Below are 18549 nucleotides of genomic sequence, written 5' to 3'. Positions count from 1 at the left end.
TATGGCGGCAGAGCGGGGGGCGCCGCCGGCCACGCCCCCTTTTCCCACCACGCGCGCGGGGGCGCGCCCGGGCTTCGCGCGTGACATCAACGGGAGAAGAGGCTGGGAAGGCGGAGGTGGGGAGCGCGCGCCACCCCTTCGCTATTCCCCCTCCCCCCCCGCCGTTCTATTTACGTTTGTGACGCCGATTTGCATAGGGCCCCGCCCACCCCGCAGCAGGCAAGGCCCCGCGGCCCCGCCCTCTTCGCCACATAAGGGCAGAGTGGGGCGTGTCCCCGGGGGCTCGCGGGCGATCGCTGCCTTCCTGGAGCCGTTTATAGGGTACAGCCACTTCCGCTGTCGGCTTAGAAGCGGCGCGATCATGGCGGAGCGCGGTCAGCTCCCCCACCCCGCCAAGCGCCTCTGCTGCAGACCCGGCTATGGCTCGGGCTGCAGGCCGGGGCAGCGGGCGGGCGGCTCCGGGCCTGGCGGCGGCGCGCTCTGCGCCGGACCCTCCTCTGCAGCTGCCGCCGCCGCCCTGGGGCTGCTACCGCTCGGCAAGACCCAGAGCCCTGAGTCCCTGCTGGACATTGCGGCTCGCAAGGTGGCGGAGAAGTGGCCCTTCCAGCGGGTGGAGGAGCGGTTCGAACGGATCCCGGAGCCGGTGCAGCGCAGGATCGTCTACTGGTCCTTCCCCCGCAGCGAGAGGGAGATCTGTATGTACTCCTCGTTCAACACCGGCGCCGAGGATCCCGCCGCCGGCCCCGGGGGCGCCGCCGCGCCTGGCGGGGCCATGGACGCCGCCGCCGCTGCCGCCGACGAGAACCGGCTGCCCTTCCGCAGGGGCATCGCTCTGCTCGACGGCGGCTGCGTCGATAACGTCCTGCAAGTCGGTGAGTCACCGGTCGGTTCCGCTCCCGGGCCAGGCCGCCGCCGCCGCCGCTCGGGACCGCGGCTCTCCCCCTGCGTGTCACCCTTTGCCGTCCCTCTCCTCTGCAGCTCCCTGCCGGCGGCCCGGCCCGTGCGAGCCTTTCACTCGCCGGCTGTACCATGGGCCGGGCAACTTCCTCCGCCGGTCTCCTCCCCCTCGTGCCCGGGACGCGCAGTGGCTCCCTGCCTCCGTGACACGGACACGACTCCCGCTTGTCCCTTTAACTCGCAGCCCCGCACCGCGCCGTGCCCGCTCCCGGTAATCCAGCCTGTGTAATCCCGTTTGGCTCTGCCCCTCTACCAGCGTCCACCCCCGGTAATCCGGGTCATCGCTTTTCCCCGAGCCACAATAGCGAGGAGATGCCGCCCCCCCATCCCGAGGGGGACCGCCGGTGGAAATGAATCAGCAGAAGGGCGGCCGGCAGGGGAAGGAGGTGGGGGCGGGATGCGCCGCCGTCCAAAATAAAGTCATTAAAGCGGTGCGAGACCCCGGCAGCGGGAGTGCGGGGGGATCCGCGAACAAAGGCATTTCTAGGGCAGCGGCGGCGAGCCGGAGGAGGGGGCGCGATTCGCCCCGCCGGGAGTGGTATGGCTGGAGGGATTGCTTTAGGATGAGCGGCTTCGTGACGAGGGGGGGAAAACGAAGCTCTTCCTCCTATTGGAACAATACCCCCCTCCTCTTCCTCACCCCCAGCCCAGCCGGCTGCCGCTGTTCTTCACCCTCTGCGGGCTCCCTTGGTTAACTCCTCCTTGCCACTGTTTAAAGGGCTGCAGAGGTTGGTATTCCCCCACTTTTGGGGGGCTGCCTGCCGGGGGCGGCTCCCCTTCCATTCCCTGAATGAAAGAGGAGCCGCCCCCGGCAGACAGTCCCCTCTACCGGTGGTGATGCTCTTTGTGCGACCCGGCCACTTTGTTCTCATTTTCATGTTTATTTACGTCTTTTTCTTTTTTTGTTTTTCTTTTCTCTATTTTTTTTTCTTTCAGTTTTCTGTCATTTCCCCTCCTCCTCCCCTGAAAAGCCAAGATAGACAAAAGACGCTGCTGCTTGCCTTTTGTTGACGGCTGCGGCTCGGTGTGTGTATGTGTGTGGGGCGCCGGGATTCCCCCGTTCACGCTCCCCCTCTTGTTGCTGTCTGCTGCGGGTTTGACTTGCCGGGCACCTTGCAAATGTGCCATCAGTTTTTTTCCCAAAGGGACGATGTGTCCCTGCTCTTAGGCTCAGTGTCCTTCTTTTCTGCCTAGGGGGACTTACTTTCTTTCTCACTCTCTTTTTTTTTTTTTGTTCCTTAAATCTAATTAACTTTCTTATAAATTTCATCTTTTCACTTTCTCATTCCAAAGGGTCTGAGGTTCCTCAGGACTGGCAAAACCAGTAGGGCTTTTTTAATTTGGTTGGCAATGCTGAGATTTTTTCCTTTTTGCTTGCACTTGATTCTGTTTGCAAACGATTAGGAATGACAGGAGTGCACATAGGGAGGGTTTCTTGGCTGATTGCATTTAAGCCAGGAATTCACTGTGAAAATAAAGCCAAGGGGCAATAAATAAAAAATGCAGTCTTCTCTAGGAGGCAGACACCCAGCGTGGACTTTGCTTTGCTTGCTTTCAGCAGTGGAACAGGCCTCAGTAAGGAGTTGTGAAAGAAAAAAAGTAACTTGTGTGTCTTCAAAGGGGAGGGCGTTGAGTAATGTTGGCAAGGGTCAATATGAAGAAAGAAAATATGCATAAATACGATTGAAGTGTTGACTGCTTCTTCTGGAACCCTTAAATCCATTTCAAACAAATATTGTACCTACTGGTGACAACACGTTTGCTTTGTGGTAGTCCCCCTTCCCCCCCCCCCCCCCCCAACCTTTATGTGAGCCTCCTATAAAATTCTGTTCAAAAATAGCAGTGGAAACCGGTGATATAAAAGATGTCAGTTGTTTTGACAGAGGCCTTTGACAAGGGAGTTGGGGAGGACTTGGGTAGGCTGGGTCCTGCTGTAGGAAAGTTCTTGTGTAATTTGGGTAGGTAGCTTAATTAAGACCAGGTCTTGCTGACAAGATATTCCTTGTGAAGCAGAAAGGTGCAACTCTTAAAGGCAGTTCAACTCTAGAGTGAGTTATGTTGTGCAGAGAATGGAATTGGTTCCATATAATACAGCTGAATATGTAGCATTGATGGAAACGTAGAATTAAGTTTATATAAGTGCATGTTTAGTGACCATATAAATGTGAACTTACGTTCTTTGCAGTAGGAGTAATGGAAACTCTGTAAATATTTACTGTTGAACTATGGAAAAGTGCAGTTATTGGACAAAATTCATTTTATTACAGATCAGTTCTAACAGCCTTACTTTTAACCTGAAGTGTTACTGTAAACAGGAATGTGGGACTTGATTTGAGAGGTGCATAAATTTCAGCTCAGCAGTAGCTAAATGGCACCATTTTCTTCTGAATTTTGCATTTTAAATTTTTCAGTCTGGCCCTGAATAAACATTCTGACAATTTCATCATGTTAAATTGTTTTAGGCAGAAAGATTTTACAAACCTTGTATCTAAGGTTTGCTAGAAATCTTCATGTGACCCTGCTTCATGCCTACCAACAGAATCTTGTGTGTGTTGTCTTGTTGTAAAGAAAATCCAAAATAAATTTAGGATGATGAATTAATGATATACACAAGTAATGTTCTTGGTAATCAGGCTCTAAGGTTGTCTGCTAGCCTATTTTGTAGTTTATTTTTGCTGTCCTAGCATAGTAATTAGCATCAGTTAATTTTGAAAGATTTTTCTCCAAAGAAGATGGCTTCAGAATTCAATTTGCATCTAATTTATTGATGTATTTATATCTTTTTGATATGCTTCAATTGGACATGACAGTTTATATTTTTTTGTTTATTTTTAAAAAATCAGAGAATGCAGGCTCCCAATGCAGACCCTCCCAACTGCACAGAACAACTTTTTTACCATGCATCTATTTAACTTATTTCAAGGCAAGTATTTTTAGTAAAAATTACAGTCCAAACAAGAAAGCACTTTGTGAATAAATACAACAATCTGGCAGGAAGATTAGAAATTGTCTGTGTTTCATTTGGCCAAATTTGTGAAGATGCCAGGAGCGGGCAGACAGTTTTAGATGGCAAAGTGTATATTTGGTTTCTGAGGTTAGTCCTGAATTAGCACACAGTACTGTATTGTCGTCACAGCTGTGGCTGTCAAGGTTAGGAAGAGGTGTGATCCCTCAATAGCACAGCTGACCTGGCGAGAGCCCTTAATGCAGCTATTCTAGGAGAAGAAATAAACCCCTGTGCCTCTGCTGGTATGACTCTTGGTTGGAGAAAGATAGAGGTTGCCTTGGCTGTAGTGCTGTAAAACTCAGCTTCACTGCTGCAGCCGCATTAGAAGTACTTGAAAAATTTTTGATATGTCATACAAGTATTCCTACAGTATCCCTGTCTGTTGGTAATTTGAGGTAGGTTTGCCTTTGTTCCGTAGACCGTGCTTGCTCATACAGGCCTAGGCCTTTCTTAAAGGAGTTACAGCTCTTCCCATAGCAGCATAAGGCCCTGTGACTGTGGGAAGTCATGCCTTTTAGGTATGAATGGCAAGGGAGTAAGTTGGAGGGAAGGGATTCTTGGGGAGAGAAAACATAAAGAATTCATTGACTGGCATTTGCCACAGCTCTAGAATATGATTTTAATATTATAAGATAGAAAGATGCCTTGTCTGTGGAAGGAGGTTCAGCTGGAGAGCATCACTGGCTTGGAGTTGCAGGCTCCTGTTTTGGAAGCCCCTCAGGGATACCCGGTTGGGGGATGTAACCAAAATACTTCTTAGATAAAAGCAAAGTAAAATTTCTCCTTTGTTAAATAGTGGGTAAAAGTCACTGATGTTTCTTTCATTTGTTCTTAAGTTAAAGACTGGGGATTTGTTTTGCTTTCAAAACCAGGAGATGCCATTTTTTTCAGCAGGAGCAAGAGAAGGCTTTAGAAGACGGTGTTGATGGCTGCATGTAATTCTCATGGAAGGTATATAATAGTCAGCAGATTTCAGATCCTTTTAGTGAACAATGATTTGAGTGAAATTTTGATTCTTCCTAGCAATTTTTACTGAATAAAAAACCCAAAAGTTTCTGAAATTGCAGAGCAAGTAAAACAAAAGTAATTTCTTTTGGGACTCAGTTGTTTGTCAGTGGTATAACATGAAACACTGTTTTTTTCCTGTTGATAAAACCATATCAAGTACTTTATTAGCAAAGGTGGCACAAATGTTATACTGTGCTATGAGTCAAACTGCAGCTTTGAGCAGATACAGTGATCCTCACTGATGTGTGCAATATATATGTAATAGTTCTTGAAACCTGTGGGACAGATGTATTTAGTAAAAGGATTTACTTAATGAAAGTAATACTGAGTTGTATGACAAAACTAAGGCTGTCATTAGTGGCAGTGCAGACACTGTGTTTAGTATTAACTTCTCTTGACCTGTGATACCAAATTGTTCTGGTATGTGTAGTGACCTTTTTCCAAGGGGAAAAGGTTGTGTTAAGTTCTGCCTATTTGAAGAGGAGAATTTTGTGTGGTGGCATGGTGAAAGAACAATCATGTTCTTCCACAGTCAGGTTAAGTTGGGGTTTGGTTTGGAATGTATGAGTAAACAAGTAATCCAGAATATGTTAATACAATATTGTGGTACGGGTGTAAACAAAAGATGTCTGTCTTTTTGCTGGACTTCTTTTGACTTAGTTCCAAGACTAGTAGAACCTTGTGAAAATGCCTTCATCTATTCCACTTTCAGTTTGATTTAAGAAGTAATTACTACTATTTCCAAGTTACAGAACAGAAGCTCGTAGGTTAATTTTTAAATATTTCTTCCTGAAAGGGATACATCTAATGCATTCCAGTTTCCTTGGTCAATTTGGAGTGCAATGTGTTAATTGGGGAATATGTGAGCTATTTTCTGTGTGTGTGCTCTAATACACTACCCTTGACCTTGAATCATTTCTCTGGAAACTCTGAAAAAAAAGATTGAGCTAAAGAAGTAAAATACCTATCTTTCAAGACCACTGCAGGTGGGAAAGCTTTGTAAATCATCTTGTGCCTTTAATTCAGGCTTTCTAAAAATAGCTAATCTGTATTTCAAGAGAATGTAAGTATTTAAGAGTGATTTCAAGATATGAAAATAAAACTTGTGTATACTATCTTCTTATGTAATTGTGAATAATAGGATAAATGTAATTGGACAATGTTAATACTGCTTTAGAATTAATTAATTTTTTAAGGAAAATAATTGCTAGTCACTGTCGCAATTTTGAAAACAAGAAATCTTTTATACAGGAGTGTTGTATTTGGTTCATGTAACAAAATTTTTCATTGTTTGTTTTAGGTCAATTTTCATGTTTCTTATGTTCCATTTTCCCCTTAATTTCAAGACTTTCCTCACTTCCAAGAAAACAATTTTCATTTTCAAAGCTTCCATTCCTTTTAGAAAGTTTTTCTATCTTTGTATATGATCTGATGTTTTGGTATGTACCAGTGTTTGAGTTTGAGCCATTTGTCATGCCAGCAGCTGATGCCTGCATTTGCTCTCTCTCCCTGTATGCTAACTTTCAGAGGTGAACTATGATTAAATCTCAAAATCTGTGTGTGACGGTAGGCTGGGGCTGTTGGGATGGAGAACATCAGACAAACTGGTTTCCCTAAGAATCATTAGCTAGTTGCTGCATTTTGCTGTATCATTTGCTTTTATAAATTACCCTGTTAAAATAAAACCATTACTTGAGCCTCTGGTCAGGTTCTAATTTAAAAAATTCAAGTGAAAAAATATGCTAAACTGTCACATGCAGTTTTTAGTGTTGAAGGATGAACTATAGTAGATGGCCCACTCTAAGATAAGTCTTCATGGGTTCAATTTAAGTTTCACCTGCTATCTAGGTAATTAGTGATGTCAAGATAAAGTGCAAAGTTTTGTAGTAGTGTAAATATGAATGCAAAGTTACAGTAGTATAGGAAAGCAGCTGACATTTCTTAACTTGTTTTCCGTTTAGCTTATTTTCTGCCTGGGTTAGAAATTCTAGGAGAATTTACTGTATCTTTAAAAAAACCCAGAAGCCAAATCAAAAAAGGACCACACTATTTTAACTGACAAAAGCTATCCTATTTTATGAATATGCTGTCTGTGACATGAACTCATTTGAAATCTTAAAAAGCTTTCATGTGCAGCATGGATACAGATTTAATGTGAATTCTGATTGCCTGGAATGCAGTCAGCCTGACAGCACGTGAATACTTGAGTGCTGTCCAACAACTGCACTTGTTCTGAGAGATCTGTCTTCTTGAACTTCCAGTTTTTCCTCTTGGTTTACTGTCCAAGACGACATATGTAAAATGTTCTCAGCTGGGTATGTATGCAACCCTTGATGTGGCTTCATAACCTTCTGTGACCTGGATCACTAGCGATGTTGGCTGGTGCTGTACACTGGTTTGCATTCTCCTTCCAGCTACATGACAATTAGCATGATTTATGTGATGGCCTTGCGGCACATTACCGTACTGTCCTCTGAAGCAGCAACATGCATTCAGTCTTTGTTGCCTTGGCCCTGCTGTGGAGGGCTGGAAAGTCTGGAAAAGCTGAGATATAAATCACTATCTTAAAATAGTTGTTTTCTGACTGAATTCTGTGCAAGTGTGCAAACAGACTGGAGGAGTCGAGCCTTCTAATAGTAACTACAGTGTAGAAAATTCTTTTGTGGTTAAGTCAGAACTGATAAAAGGCCTACTGTAAGAGCTGAGTGGGCATACAAAAGACTTCTCTGATGTGACACTATTCAGTATAGACTAAAGAGTCTCCTAAGTTTAGGAGGATTTTTACCAACACTTTATTAAACACCTCTGAAAAGTGAAAACCAAATTGTCAAAGAGGGCAGATTTCAGCAGTGTTTAAAGTATATTTTAAAGAAATTGCGATGCATACCATTACATGCTTTGAATAGGAGAGTGTGATTTTTTAATTTGTGGCTTTAAAGGTTATTTATTTATTTACTTATTATTTTTTTCACTCTAAGCCTCCATTTCTCATTACAAATGAATGTATTTGACAGTCTTGAAATACCTGGAAGTTCTGCTTTGGAAATGCAAGGGCAATGGCTGAAAAAGTTTGACGCTAATTGGAAGTATGCAGTAAAACCTGTCAATAAGTTTAAATTTGTACTAGAGCTAGCTGATCAGATGAATAGGAAGCTCATTTACTGAATTAATGTTCAAAAAATTCAGGTGATTCACCTTTTTTCATAATTTATTTAATAAACCATCTGTTTACATAAGTCATCTTTCATTGTTAATTGGTGTCAGACCTTTAATACATTTTGGGATCATTGGAAAAATAACAGGGGAAATGGCATAGTAAGATGTTTCACAGAACTACATGTTAATACATATTTTTGTGTCTTTTTTCTTTATTTTTTCACAAAAGTTAATTGCATTCAAAGGATTATTTTAAAGGCCTGAAAAATCAACTGTTGCGTAACTGTATGACTTCGAAGAAATAAGACACTTTGTTGTATGTGTGCCAAGTTTAACTGCTAGCTGGCTACTGACAGCCGGTAGTAATGCAGTGACAGTGCAGGAACTATGCAGGAATTGTGCAGCTGTCTACAATGTTTAATTTACACTGACTAATGGAACAAAAAACATTAGACCATCAAGGCATTTAAAATTGGATAAACACTTATAGGATGTAAGACAAATATACAGCCTGTAACAGAGTAGAGGATCAAATCTGCATGTATTCTAATTATTTAGTGTTTTTAAGCTTGTGTTAAAAGCTTAGCTTTGGGTTACAGGCTTCAGCAGTGGCTCTCAGATTTGTTTCTGTATGCTTAGGGTTTGACTCTTCTTTTATGCTAGTGACCTGCCTTCTTTTTGCATAGCAATGTTCCTTTATATGTGCAAGCCCTAGTGGCAACACAGACTTTTTAAACTCATTGCTTCTAGCTTACCCTTGTCAAAAGTGGCTTCTGAGCTTTATTATTAGTTTTTTATTTCTACATTCAACTTCGATATTTTGACTAGGCTGAAGTGCATGGAGCACTGGTCCATATTCAGTGATTGATGATGGGATTGATAGTATGTTTGTCAGTAGTATAAATAAATAAATACAGGTAGTGTGATCTTGTTGGTCCTTTCTATCACTTATGTGCAGCTGTGACTATGAAAGGATAGCAAATAAAATCTGTGTTAAGAATTCTTTACCAAATGAATGCACTTACAGATAATCTTCTAGGATATTCTGGAAAATGTGAGGAAATCAGTTGAGTGGAGAACTGTACTGTAAGCTGGTGGTTGCTTCCATACCAGTTCCATCAGACTCTGCTTTCCTATTGGTGGAATACAATGCAGTGTTTTGGGAGGATGGAAAATAGTCTTAGTAAAACACTCATTTGCATATTTACAAAGCTGGTCTTAGTGACCATGCTTGCTGGATTAAACATGATTTGTTCTTCTTTAGGACAATTCTGCAGAGTCTGCTGATTTTAAAAGTTCAAGAATAGGGAAAAATCAATAGCTTAAATGAATTGTGTAATATATTAGAAGAAAAAGAACTGGAACACTTTTATTCTGAAATACCTTTATTACCACTGACAGCTGGGACAACTGGCTGTGCTGCTGTGGTACATGCAAAATGAGTCTCAGTTCTTCCACTGATTTAGATCGTAAACTGAAACCTTGCAAACTGTGTATGGTTAGTGTCTTGGGGATAAAGTATCAAGTATATTATATTCTGTTTCTGGATTTAGTGTAGCTATATTATACAGAAGGCCAAAACTTCAACTTTGCTTCCTCCACAGCAGGAGGATGGCATAAAATGCACAGCTGTTTTTTATCTTTTTGTATTGCAAGCCATGATATGTGAGAGCACAATCATGCAGCTTTCCTGGTCAAATATGAATGCATGAATTAGTAGAGGTGAATTCAGCTCAATGTGCTAATGCATGAATGGCAGGCAGTGACTAAGACTGGGACATGGTGTAACAGATGCTGTGACAGTCTGATGGGATAAGGAAGCTGAGAATAAATTTATTAGTCATAAGTATAAATTTTAGAAGCAGGATACCACTTAGTTTTACTGGCAGTTTTGAGTGATCAGTTTTTAATCTGTCATGTATCCTGGCAGTAGTTTACAGGTTTGATTTCTAGGTAATTTTCTAGATGATAAATGTGGCTGTTTGGTATTAGGGAGCAAAGAGGAGTTTAGGAGCAAACAAGAGTTTGTCTTACTGAATAATATATGCTTAATGAGAAGAAAGATGGTAAAATGCTGAGTAAAATGCTTTATAGATGAGATGCCAAGAAGAGAAGTGGGGAAGTGATATTTCCTAGGGTAAGATAGAGGTCGAAGACCTCAGTAGATGCCTGATGAGGTATATTTAAGGAGGATGTAGTCTGAATAACTCTTATCCCTATACGCTTTACTTTTAATGGGCATTATCAAAAGCATGGAAGCTGGTAGACTTTTTCCTACAAAATGGAACACAGCTTTCAAGATGGGAAATAGGTTAGCAAACAGTAACTTAGCTCTTCTATAGCCTTTGATACTGTAAAATAATTTTAAGTTAGGAAATGGGTGTCCTCTCACTTTTTCAACCTTTTGTTCCAATTTCAGTTTTATAAATAAGAGATATCTGATGCAAAAGGTAACGCTTCAGTTTTTCAGATAATGGTGACCTGTGTATTTGAAGGGTGTTTGTCAGATTTTACTTTAGCAGAAGGTATTTCTGTTAAGATAGGATGAAAGCCTGACTGATGGTATAACAAAACCAGTGACTTCATCTTGTACAGCTGTTTGAAAGAGATTTTTTCATAGCATTAATTTTTCATTGATAAAATAGTAAAGTCTAACTGAATTTCTTTCACTATAGGCTGTTTATAAATTGTAATTTAATTCTCCTGAACAGATATTACATGGCTTAGTTTTAAAGCATTGTATATTTTAAAAAGGGCTTGTTTTCTTATTTTGGTCCCTTCCCCCCAGTAGTGAATATTTATGGCATCCAGACTTGTGAACAACAGATTTTTTTTTCCCCCAGAACCTATATATTGTCCTGACCTGGGATGGGGAGTGCAGACAAGAATCTGATGAAGAGTGATACACAGCTTCATTGAACAGTTCTTCAGAAAAAAGTAGGAAGGGGAAAGAGGAAGACAACTGTCAGAATTGCTGCAGTGGTGATCAGAAGGACTAGAGAAGTTTTTCCTGCTGATAAGAGGCCATATGGAAGACAAACTTAAACACTTGTAGGCGGTATAAGTGGTAAAGACCAAAAATGTGGGACAGATGTGAGCATTGTAATCTCAGTACTGAAGAGATACAAAGTCTTGTTGTACTTAAAAGGAAGGACTTGTGTCTGCCCAGCAGGACAAGGAAGGGTGCCACTGTTGTCAGAAAGCTGAATATTCCTAGTATGTAGAGTACACTTAAGAGAGCAAGATGTCAGTAAGATCAAAGTTGCTCCTTTCTGATACTCAAAGTGTGAAATGATAGTTACTGAAATGTTAGAATGGATGAGTGGAAATACATGTGAATCATGGGCTTGTGCTTCAGTTAATCCTGCCTGTTATGAGATCTATCTTCCCCTCCCTCATTGAATAACAAAAGGAAGTAGAGATCAAGTGTTGAGAAACACTTAAAAAAAACTCTGCGAAAGCAGAGGAAGATGACTGAGCAATGAGACACTAAGCTGTGATTTTAGGAAGTAAAATGAGAAGCACAAAAATCTATGGAAGTCTAAAGTTCTGGTAGGGGAATCAACCTTTTCTGGGAAGTGCTGAAAGATACATGAACCTGAATCCAGAAGACATCGCCACTGGGGACCATGGTGAGAGCCATCCCAGTGTGATACACTGCACTGGAACCAGCAAGGGCCCAATGGCAGAGCCACATTCCAGGCAAGGGCCTTGGTGTACTCAATAACTTTGTTGTGGGAGCGAGAGGGTGATGTGGGACAAGATGGTGGAGTGATATAATGAAAGCACCTCAGGCAATAGTTAATGGGTGAGTGAGGTGGGAGAATCAGTAGCATTAGAGTGCAAGGAGGGTATGTATATTAGCCTGGCACATGTAGCTTGATTGGTAGGCATGGGAGCTTTTGTATATCTATGCTTTGCTCCAGAAGCCCAGGAGGTATAGCATGTCCTGCAGCCTTGGTAAGGCACTAAGTCTCGTGAGCCTGGGGTTTGGGGTGTGTGATGTTTATATATGACAAAGTCAAGAGAAGATCCACTTGTATTGCAGTTGATGCTGGTTTGAAGTATCAGAAGCAGAGTGGGGATGCTGTGTTTGTACTGTGGGCTGGAGGTGGGACTGCTGCAGAAGTAGACTGCAATTTAATCTTCATCAGTTACTGGGTACAAATAATGTGAGTCAGCAGCAGCATTTTTAATGCAGGCTGGAGAGACCTTTGACGGGCTTATTCTCTGCAGTGCGCACTGCCCTCACACCATATTCTCTGCATTGACCAGCTCCTCATGCACTAGTAAAAGCAGCTTTGGTCAGCTGCTTTCTGTCAGGAACGGGTATATATGCAAGCAGGGGGCTCTTGCAATGTTTGTGTGCAGTATGTGCTGTAGGTGTTGAACAGTGTGCTGGTGACAGCATGTAGGCCCTGATCTGGTACAGCAACACAGGGTCCCCACTGGCTTGAGAGATACATGTCAGCTGTTTGGAGGGTCTTGTACCAGCCTGCAAAACCTGTGTAAGTGTGGTGTGCTGAACAAAGCCTATGACCCGTAGTTTCTTGTCTTTGTAAATATGGATTTCAGGCACATCTTCAGGCCTGGTATCTGTCTTCTTTTAAGGCTGGTAACCTTAGGTTGCCTGACAAAGATTCTAAGTGACAAAGGCCTTAAACTCTGCAAGAAGTTGTAACTACATTTCCAGTTGCTCCTTTTCTTAGGTCTGAGATGCGTTACTTGCTGCCCTAAGAAAAGCTGCTGATACGGAAGCACAGAAGCACAGTGTGGCTGTGAGCATGGGAATTCTCCAAGAGCCTGTTCTAGCAGGCTTGCAATCTCTTGTCACTCAGTGAACTCCTCCAAGGACAGACTACAAAACAGGCCTATCAAAATAATTCTTTTCCATGGTGAAATACTTGTCATGAGTATGGTAAATAAAAGAACTGACTCATTTGCTGAGCCATGGCTCATTTACTTCTCTGTGCCTCATTGTGTAACTCTGAACAGAAAATGCACATTGCTGTGCTTATAAACTTGTATTTTGGAAAGGTTTTCTGTGATTGCCATTTGCAAACTTCATTGTGATGACTGCTATGTTATTCACCCTGAAGTTACGTGATTGCTTTAGCCAGGCTTAAATGCAGGCTGCTGTCAAAGGAACACTGCAGTTCTCAGGCTTTCAGCTTGTGCCAGGGAGCTGCATGGTGAGCCAAATGACTGGCCTGCTTACAAATTCAGATCTTGCTTGGTGGGTTTTACCTGGTTTGTTGGCCAAGAAAATGCTACTCTTGAGTAAGGGAGAGAAGATTGCAAGAGGGGGCACTGAGAATGGCAGGGCTCCTTTCTGTCTGTCACACTTAGACTGGCCTAAAGTGGACATGAAGCCCTAAGTGCTGCCTGGGGAAAGGAGGTATCGGCTATGCTTGGGAGTTCACCTATGGCAAAAGGCAGCATGTTTGTTTCAGAGTCACCAGGACAGGCCTTTCCTGAGCTTGAAATTAGGCATATATGAGTGAGCCATTTTCCATATCACTTCATCCACAGTGTTGTTTTTTTGTTTGGTTGGTTTTTTTGTGGCACAAAACCTTGGCTAAATGGTGAGTACCCCTCCCACACTTCATCAGTGGTTAAAAGAAAGCCAGACAAATGATCACTTTAAGAAGAAAAGGGGAAAGAAATAACTAACCATTTAGTCCAACTGTGCAAATTCATATCTGTCTATATTTGCATAGCTGTTGCAAAAGGTATTTTTTGCCTTCCAAGCTCATACATTTCCTCTTCTTTTGTGGCAGTGCTGAACTTCAGCATACTTATAACATAGATTTTTGAAGTGTTTTTTCTTCTTATTATGCTGTTTTTTGGTGTCCAAATCATGTGTTTTGTGTTTATTTTCATCATAGCTGTTGACCTGTTTATTTTTATCATATCTATTGCCAAAGTAAGTGTTCACAGCTTTTTGTGTGTCTAGACCTGCTGAGCCAACATAACTAAGAATGAGAAGTCTCTTCTTTGCTTCTTGATCTATTGCCACTCAAGAATCTCTGGAGGTTGAGGGATTGTAGTAGTGTAGCAGAGACTTCAGGTGTCTGACATGGTCTATTTTTTTTACTGGTAATAATGCTTGAGAAAGGACTGATGAAATACAGTGTGGAGATTTCAAGCTGAGTTTGTAGGCCAGGCTTGTAGATGAGAAAAAGCCTTACTGCTTGTAAAATAAGTATTTTTGATATGGATTTACTGAGAGTCTGAAACAGCTTTGTGGTGTTCCGGTATCATTACTGCTTGCCCAAGCAGAACAGTAATTGAGCAGAATGGTGCTTTTGTATAACTTCTGTAGTGTGGAAATTAAATGACAGAGAGCTGCTTTGGTAAGTGAGGTGTGTTTACTGAAATGATCTGTTTTCAGGACTCAAAGTCAATGTGTGATCTATTCCAGATGGAATTAACTACTGCAGAACTTCATTTGCCCATAACTGGTGGAGAGAAGTGCATGAAAGCCTTGTTGCATACTTCACAGTGCAGATGAGGACATTTTTAGGGCAGAAATGGCTTCCTTTACCATAAAAAGAGAATTTTTGTGTTACTTGCCTGTCTGGGAGAGAGTGCTTTGGCTTTCTCAACTGCCTGCATGGTGGGAGATCAAAGTTTATTACTGGCTTACTTTTAACAGTAGCCTGCCTTAGTGAAGAAGTATTCATCTGGGTTGCTCACTTCTAGAGGCTTCCTACAGTTCTGACTAGACAGTTGTTGGCTGTGAGACTGTTACAGGCATTTATGAGCAGGACATAGGGTCCTTAAGTTACGAAATGCTTAAGCAGGGTTCTTCACCTCTCTAGGCTGTCTCCTGGAAGAAGGGAGCCTGCATAACCTCCAGCCCTAACTGAAGTGTCTAGATTCTTCCAAATCTCTGCAGGTGGTATTTATTGTGCATGCTTGTCTAGGCTCCCAACAACATTTCTTATTTGAGGAAAGGGAAGTTATGTAGTCTGGTGTCTTTCCTGCTCTATAGCTCCACTGCTAATGGTATAAAATTGGATGTCTAGTTTCTTTCATGTCTTATTTTAGGCCATTCAGAGATATTTAATGTGATACTTTGGAAGCTGACTATGACTTCTGCGAGCCAGGTTTGTTAAAAAAGTACCAGTTTGAGCTCTTGTCTGCTTAGGAGAATGGAAAGCACCCAGGTGTATCAGTCTTTTAGTTTTTGTACCAATTGCTGTGGTTTCAAGGTCGTCTTGTTTTTGACTCCTCCATCTCTCTTCCTACTTCTGCTTTGCTATTTTGAAGACAAGTACAATCAGGGGAAATTGGCTGTTCAGAACAGGTTTTTGAGCTATACACAGTGCTGTTGCTCACGTGAAACTAACAAATAGAAGAAAGAACAGTCCCCATGGGTAATGCAGGAGGATTTTTAAACACAGACAAATACAACAAAAGCGTTCAATTTTGAAGCTTGGGTAAGTTATATTCAGCACAATCCCAATAAAGAAGGGACCTGGGTGAAGGAAGAGGAGAGGAGCAGAGCTTGTAGACATCCTTTATCTTCATGAAATTCTGAAGTTACTTCCTGTACTTTAATTTCACATATATTTGCACAAATCCAAGTTTGTAATTTTAATTAATGTAATTCTAGAAAAAGTATTTTGTTCATTTTACTCATAATTTGGTATATTTTATCTTTAATCTGGGGAAAACTTTTTTTTGCATTTGTTTTACTGGAAACGCAAAACAGGATTATAAATCTGCAATTTTTATGTGCTGCAGTTGAGTGAGTCTCTATAATACTACTAAGTGTAAAACTTACTTGGATTGAGGTTTCTTGATGGAACAGGTCCAAGTAGATGTTCTCATCACAGCTCTTGGGTTGATTGAAAAAGAGTCTACCACTAAATCCCATGAATTTAGGTCTTTGCGTACAGATTTGCTTGCAAGTTCAGAATTTTGTGGAACTGGTTCAGGAATCTTGACTCTGCACTTGCCATCCTTGCGAAAGTCCTCCAGAAGCATTATGTAAATAATCTCACACCAGCTGTAGGTGAGAATGCTGCCTGTGGGTGCATGGCCAGAAGCTGCTGTGTTTCAGCTAGCTGCTCACTGTAAGTTCCTCTCTTCAGACCTTTATCTTTCACCTTTCTGAAAGACACCTGACCACTTCCTGCCAAGGACTAAAGTTCTGTTGGGTGGCTATCCACAGGGCAATTTCCATGGAACGGTGAATGTGCCATCAGCTGTGCTTGTGCATAGTTTCTTCTGTTGCCGCAGTAGGTGTGAAGTTATGCAAGATTGTTTGACCTAGTAAAGAAGTTCAAGACAACTCTTGGATTTAAAATTTGCACATATGAGGAGGGGCTCCTACTGGTTTCAGACTACCACCATTTCTAAAATTGTTAGTGTAATTTTGTCACGTTAGGTGATGTTTGAATTCAGGCTAAAGTTTCTGTGGTTATGCTGTGCAGATAGTAGGTGTAGTAGTAGTTTCCCTAAATGTATTCATTTTTAAAGACAAACTTGTGTGCAAACTAGGAACTGAGATTCATGAAATTACTTTTAGTGTGCAATTTCTGTGAAATGGCATCCCAGAAAAGCTTAGTGTGCACAGTGATTTGATAAGCTTCCATCAAAATTAATATGTCACAGGGTCAGGATGCAAATACTGGATCTGTTCTAACTCATGTACTTGGGCAGAAACAACAGGCACAAAATTAATTAGTCTGGGAAATGTCCTTTAATATTATCTTCCCAAGTACAATGCAGCACCGGGTAATAAAGAAAATAGAAGATGTTTTGTGCATAATCATTGAAACCTTTACTGTTGGGAGGCCTCAGAATATAAAGGTCATTTAAATCACATGTATGAAACTTACTTTTAGATAGGAGTGTCTGTTCTTGACTTAGACCATTGTGAACACTTAGTAAATTGAGGTGTTAAAAGCAGAGTGTCAGTTTTAGAAATACTAGCATCCCTCAGTTAAGGAAAAATACGTATTGAATGATGAATTATGATGAATATACAGGTTCACACTGTGTTTCTTACTGAGCTTCATGATAGTTTCAGTTCATTTCTGTGTTTTTCTTCCCCCTCCCATGTAATGAAGAGATGGAAAAACAAAGATAAACCCAGACTGAAAGCAGTTTACTATGAAAAGACAGCTGCAGTTTAAGCCACCTATTTGTAAGTGACACTGATCTCCAGAGATGCAGTGGTTGTGAATATTTTGAAATCTTTCAATTCTTAATTGCTAAAATCTTGAAATGTATTCCTGATTACTTCAGGCTTTTTTATCTTGTTACATTCTGATTATTATGGGTACAGTTTGACACATCTTTATTAAGCCTATTTTAATTTGATTCATACAGAGAGGATGAACTGAATGCAAAGGGGGAATCTCTCCTGAAGACTGGAGTGGTTTCATTCAGCCTGGTCACTCGGCAAAAAATGTATTTCCTCAGAAAAGTGGATAAAGTATGTGTGCTGGATCTTGGTCATCATTTGAAGTTATACCTGAAATGATACATCACACTGGAAACTACTATAATTGTGAGGTTATTCAAGAGAGAAAAAACATGGCAGGCAAATGAAATCTGTGATTTTTAAAAAGTTCACTGAAATTTACTAAGTTCTTGAGCATGCCTGAGAAGTAGAATAACGTATTTATTCTCTTGACAGTGTTCAGAGTTGATTTATTGTTAGATTCTTGTTAGATTTATGTCAGTTCACCTAGTCCACTTAAAGGAGGAGCAAGACCGCTAGGAAAATCTTCATTAGCCCTGTGTGTTGATGATGACTGTGCTTCTCATTTCATATTAGCAGTTAGCAGGAGACTCGCTATAATTTGGCATTCTGAAGTTAATTACATTTACTGTGCTGTCTGCACAGGCTAATTTTGAAGGCTTATAAGATTAGGTGTGGGAGGAAGGGGAAAAAAAATCTTCCAGAATATATTGAAATGGTTATGTTTTGGAAACTTTTGTGCATTATAAATACAGAAACTACTTGCCAGCTTTTGTTTTTTGCCAGTAGTAATAGATTTTTCATACATCAACAGCTGTTTATTGTTTGAACAGCTGACAAAAACTCATGCTTTTAGAGGTAAGGTGAGCTGGCTTCTGGGTAGAACAAAGACCTTTGTCAGAGTAGGAAAGACCTGCCCTCCCCACTCCCAGAACACAGATGTAAAGGCAGCTGGCAGCACGAGTGCAGGTCGGAAACATATCTGGAAACTTAATTCCCCCAGCTGTGGTGTTACTGAAGTGCAAGGATTTATTTTTGTTTTACTGTCCTTAAGGATTTTAATATTTAGCAAATAAAACTGTATGCCTTTGTATGCTGCTTTTTAGATTATATAAAAAGCTTTAATGCACAGAGAATAATTGTTAAAAAGGAGGAATGGACATGCTTGCACATGTGGCGTGATTTGTCTTGTGGTGAGGAA

General features: G+C 41.5%; 1 protein-coding gene across 10 annotated transcripts in view; it reads left to right on the top strand.

Moving 5' to 3' along the window:
- The first annotated feature begins 1 nt into the window (after position 1).
- ZSWIM6 (zinc finger SWIM-type containing 6) overlaps positions 2–18549 on the top strand; it is a 131189-nt gene continuing 112641 nt past the window's right edge. For 7 of the 10 annotated variants that reach the window (XR_015280130.1, XR_015280128.1, XR_015280132.1 and 4 more), the window contains exon 1: positions 86–872. Coding sequence is in view for 4 of the 10 variants with exons in the window: in XM_086867107.1 (XP_086723233.1) it covers positions 362–872 (511 nt within the window). In the remaining 6 variants the exon portion in view is untranslated. Of the gene's footprint in view, positions 873–18549 lie in introns of all 10 variants that reach the window. The other 3 variants (XM_086867110.1, XM_086867109.1, XM_086867106.1) reach the window with 2 other exon arrangements.

This window comes from Cyanistes caeruleus, chromosome Z, assembly GCF_971803275.1.
Source record: "Cyanistes caeruleus chromosome Z, bCyaCae1.hap1.1, whole genome shotgun sequence".
NCBI classification, from domain to species: Eukaryota; Metazoa; Chordata; class Aves; order Passeriformes; family Paridae; genus Cyanistes; species Cyanistes caeruleus.
Note: the sequence above shows the minus strand (reverse complement) of the source record. Positions and strands in the feature narration are given on the sequence as shown.